This window comes from Rhopalosiphum padi, chromosome 1 (genome assembly GCF_020882245.1).
Source record: "Rhopalosiphum padi isolate XX-2018 chromosome 1, ASM2088224v1, whole genome shotgun sequence".
Classification (NCBI taxonomy): Eukaryota; Metazoa; Arthropoda; class Insecta; order Hemiptera; family Aphididae; genus Rhopalosiphum; species Rhopalosiphum padi.
Window position 1 is genome coordinate 1757365 of NC_083597.1, and position 4354 is coordinate 1761718.

Below are 4354 nucleotides of genomic sequence, written 5' to 3' on the forward strand. Positions count from 1 at the left end.
GTACAGGTCGTTGAACGTGAATTATCGTTGTAAGAAATGTTTTTATTGCGCAAAAACTTTTATTCGGAAATTGTTCAATGCACAAAATGTTGCATTATATTATAGCAGCGCAGTCTTAAATAAAACAATATATTATAATTTTATACCAATATTATTACAATCAATAAACTATCGTCATGACGAACCATAGTGAAAACAGTAAAAATTATACTATATAATAAAATTATTATAGTTTTGAAAACGAAGCGCCACGCGTCGAATTTCGCATGATATTTAATGTAGGTTATTGCTACACTGTGTTTTGTCGCCCGAGGACTTGTGGTTCGTCCGATTTTATCGTACAAACGATTTGTGTGCGTGAACCGGTCAAATGCGTTGAATTCAAAGGAAATAAACAAATTTATCCTAACATCAGCTATATGAGCATAAGAGATCGAATAAAACATCAAACGTATCACAAATCGTGTCAGAAACAGAAAAACACAGAAACTTGGTGTTTAAACAATGTTTAATATAATTTAGAAAAAAAAATCGTAGCATTTAATTTACCTGCTGAAGAGTAAACCTCTTTTTAAAATTTTTACTTTTACTTTTTACTCTATTTAAAATTGGTAAAATAAATACAAATAATGATATTAGTGAATTGTATTTTAATAAAACTAAAGTTAACGATAATTTTAATAATATTCGCTTAATAACAAACGCTTTAAATGTATCAATGACGTGTATTAGTGAAGTGGCTGATGACTGATAGGTAAATCCTCCCTTCGTGAATTTTAGCAGTGCTATATGATTTCATGGATAATTTATTATCTAAACCATATTTATGATAATTATTAATTATACTTGTATAATATGTATACGTATATTAAATTGTCAGTTGTTTTGTCGGATTTATAACTTGATTAAAACATAATATCTTAATATGGGTCAACAAATATTCACTGAATTAGCTTTCTTAAATACACATCGAGGTATTGATTGGAAATGGAAATTCAAGCAACCACAGACCGATTTGCAAATAAAAAACATCATTTATGAGTAGTTTGTGTGTAACAATATAGAGCAGGGGTCTCCAAACTTTTTTATTGAAGGGCCACAAAAAATATCAAATGCTCTTAGCGGGCCAAAAGTTTATTAACACATATAATTTTTAATTTTATCAAAATATAGGTATACAAATATAAGTTAACTTTAAATCTTTTTATAAAATATTGTCTACAATATACTTAAATATAATTGGTATAAATTTAAATGATTACATTGTAATTTTAATAATTTTTTTTTTTTAATGAGAAGTATGAAATTGATGTTTTTCTGCTAATATTCGATCGAATTGAGGTTGTATGTTGCTAGTTCCAATTTTCAAAATTGACTCCAAGTGTTTGTCAGTCATGGCCGATCTATATTTCGATTTGATGTATTTCATTTTAGAAAAAGTTTGCTCGCACAAATAAGTCGTAGCAAATACAGATATATATTCAATTGCAAATTTTTTTAAATTTGGATACTGTATATCTGGGAGAAATTTATAAAAATCAACTAAAGTCTCTTCACGATGTTTGATTTTCAGTGCATCATTACTCTGTAAATCAATCATTTCCATTTGAAGGGTAGGAGGTAACTTCTCAATATCACAACTAAACGGATTTTGAAAAATATTTATTTCTTCCGATTTTACGTCAAGGTCAGAAAAACGTTGTTTAAATTGGATTTTAAGTTCAGAAATTATTTTTTGAGCGAAGTCGACTGGAAATTGTGTTCTTGATTCTTTGTTATATTTATCACAAGTAGAAAAATGAATAAAACAATTTTTTGAAATTTGCGTTTCAAATAAAATAAGTTTTTGCCTAAATGCTTTTACTAATGTGTAAACATCGCAAATTAGAACATCTTTACCTTGTAATTTTAGGTTGAAGTCGTTCATATATTTTGTGATATCCACTAAAAAAGCTAATTTCCAAACCCATTCACTATCTGTAAGTAAAGGCAATGGTCGATTCTTATCAATTAGAAATATTTCAATTTCATTTCTTAGTTCAAAAAATCGCGATAGGACTTTTCCGCGACTAAGCCATCGAACTGCGGTAAAATACGGTATATCTGGGTACTCCGTTTCTATTTCTTTCAAAAAATCTTGAAACTGACGATGCCTAAGTGCGCTCGAGCGAATAAAATTTACTGTTGATATTATTGGATCCATAACACAAGACAAGTCTAAAGTTTTTCCGCATAATGCCTGCTGATGTATAATACAATGCAAAGTCATTGGTTGAAAACCTTCTTTTTCACAATTCGTAAATATCTGTCCAATTAAACCTTTTTTTGTGCCACACATATTTCTTCCGCCATCAGTAGTGATACATTTCAAATTTTCCCACTTCAAATTATATTCTAAAAATGATTTTTCAATAACTTTAAATATGTCGATACCTGTCGTAGTTCCATGCATGCTATGTACAGAAAGTAGTTCATTTGAAATTTCTAAATCTTTATTAACACCTCGAATAAATAAAAGTAACTGTGACGTATCACATACATCTGTTGATTCGTCAAGTGCTATACTAAACGAAATGAATTCTTGAGTCTTATTACTAACCTGGGAATTTAAATTATTACTAATATCGTCAATTCTACGGGCAACTGTGTTAGCAGAAAGGCTAATATTTTTAAAAGTATCAATTCTTTCTGGACAAATTTCTTCAACTGCTTGAATTATACATTCTTTTATTAAACTACCATCAGAAAACGCTTTTCCTCTTTTTGCCAATAGATGTGAAATACGAAAACTAGCCTTTGTAGCAGCTTCATTAATATTTTTTTGTTTTTTAAATAATAATTGTTGTGATGAAAAATTATTTTGAAGTGACTGCAATTTATCTAACCGTAATTTCTCAGTAAATTTTGAAAAAGTTGTCTTATGTTTCGTTTCATAATGCCTTCGAATATTGTACTCCTTAAGTACAGAAATACTTTCTTTGCATATTAAACAAATTATTTTGTCACCTGAATAAATTACGAAATAATCCAACGACCACTTTTCATTGAAAACACGACATTCTGAATCTATTTTCCTTTTCAATCCTCTTCCTGACATGTTGAATTGGTGAATTAATAGGTAAAGAATAATATTTATAATAAAGGCACTGCAAACTTAGACATGTAACTGTACAAACGTTATGAAATGATTTCGTCGTACCGCTCGTCTATGTGGCTAATCTCTCCGTTATCGACGTTAAAACTAAAAATATAAGGAAATTGCAATGTCTGTCGTCATAAATTATGATACGTGCCCGCGATAACGACTTTTTAAATTACACAATATATATTTAGATATCTATATTTTATTTACCGTCTTATGGGTGCTGCGGGCCGTTTAAAACTTGTTCGCGGGCCGTATCCGGCCCGCGGGCCGTAGTTTGGAGACCCCTGATATAGAGAATTAAAGTTGCTTTACTTTTAAAATTGATAGTACACTTTAGTAACTTATTTAAGTTCAATAAGCACCTATTTATCTTTGCTATTATACATTTTTGCAACATTTATTTCTGCTTTTAATTAATTAAAAATGTATTTCTAAACAACTTTAGATATAATGTTCAATATAATCAATTAATCAATATTTGTTTAAAAAAACTTTTCAAGAGTTTAGTTAAAGATAATCTCTCACTTGAAAATCTATTATTTAATTTGTGTTCAAAATTAAAGAAAACACTCATAATCTGGTGTTAATGAACTGTTCATTATATTAATTATAATTTATTTTTACGGTTTGTTCCAATTTTAATAAAAATAAGTAACAACACCACTTTTGAGTAAAACATTTTCAAATCTCTACGTTTTTTAAAAAATTTCTTAATTCATCAAGACTTACTTTTGAAAACTCTTTGGAAAATTGTATAGCTCATCAGTTTATATATTTAATAACTATCATATTATAAGTAAAGATTCTCTATTTAGTATTTTCGGTAAAAATATTCATGAACTCAAGCTAAATCAATTTCAACGTAGTAACCAGAAAGGGTGTGTACTGACTACTGAATATTAATTATAGGTAACCGAAATCCGACATAACTTATCATTGTGTCTATGCTGCCATTACTCTCCAGTTTGAATGATGTATAAGATGACCCGAACACAGTGCACGTCTGCAAACGGTCTTACGAAGATTTTAGAAACATTTCAGATTTCGGAGACAGCTAGTATCATTTAGAAGGCAAATTGTTACACCACTCACTTCCCTAAAGGTTTATGCATACTATACATATCTGTCGGTTTGTTCAATTTTTATAATGTTATTTAAAAGTATTATATAATAATATAATAATATACTAATAATTAGATGACCCGTGTC

At 28.9% G+C, this 4354-nt stretch overlaps 1 protein-coding gene across 1 annotated transcript; it reads right to left on the reverse strand.

Annotated features, from left to right (window-relative positions):
• Nucleotides 1-1106: 1106 nt before the first annotated feature.
• On the reverse strand, nt 1107-3403 carry LOC132918232 (general transcription factor II-I repeat domain-containing protein 2B-like). Its single transcript, XM_060979364.1, has 2 exons — nt 3007-3403; nt 1107-2394 (listed from the first exon to the last, which is right to left on the reverse strand). Exons 1-2 carry the CDS (start codon nt 3095-3097, stop codon nt 1289-1291), a joined length of 1197 nt encoding a protein of 398 aa, XP_060835347.1. The 5' UTR covers nt 3098-3403; the 3' UTR covers nt 1107-1288.
• Between the last annotated feature and the right edge of the window lie 951 nt (nt 3404-4354).

Bases quoted from the DNA above. Each gene is read 5' to 3' on its own strand.
- LOC132918232 (XM_060979364.1), bottom strand. From the start codon at position 3,097: ATGTCAGGAAGAGGATTGAAAAGGAAAATAGATTCAGAATGTCGTGTT. The intron at 2,395-3,006 runs GTGACAAAATAA...AATCATTTTTAG, and splicing joins TTATTTCGTAATTTATTCAG to AATATAATTTGAAGTGGGAA.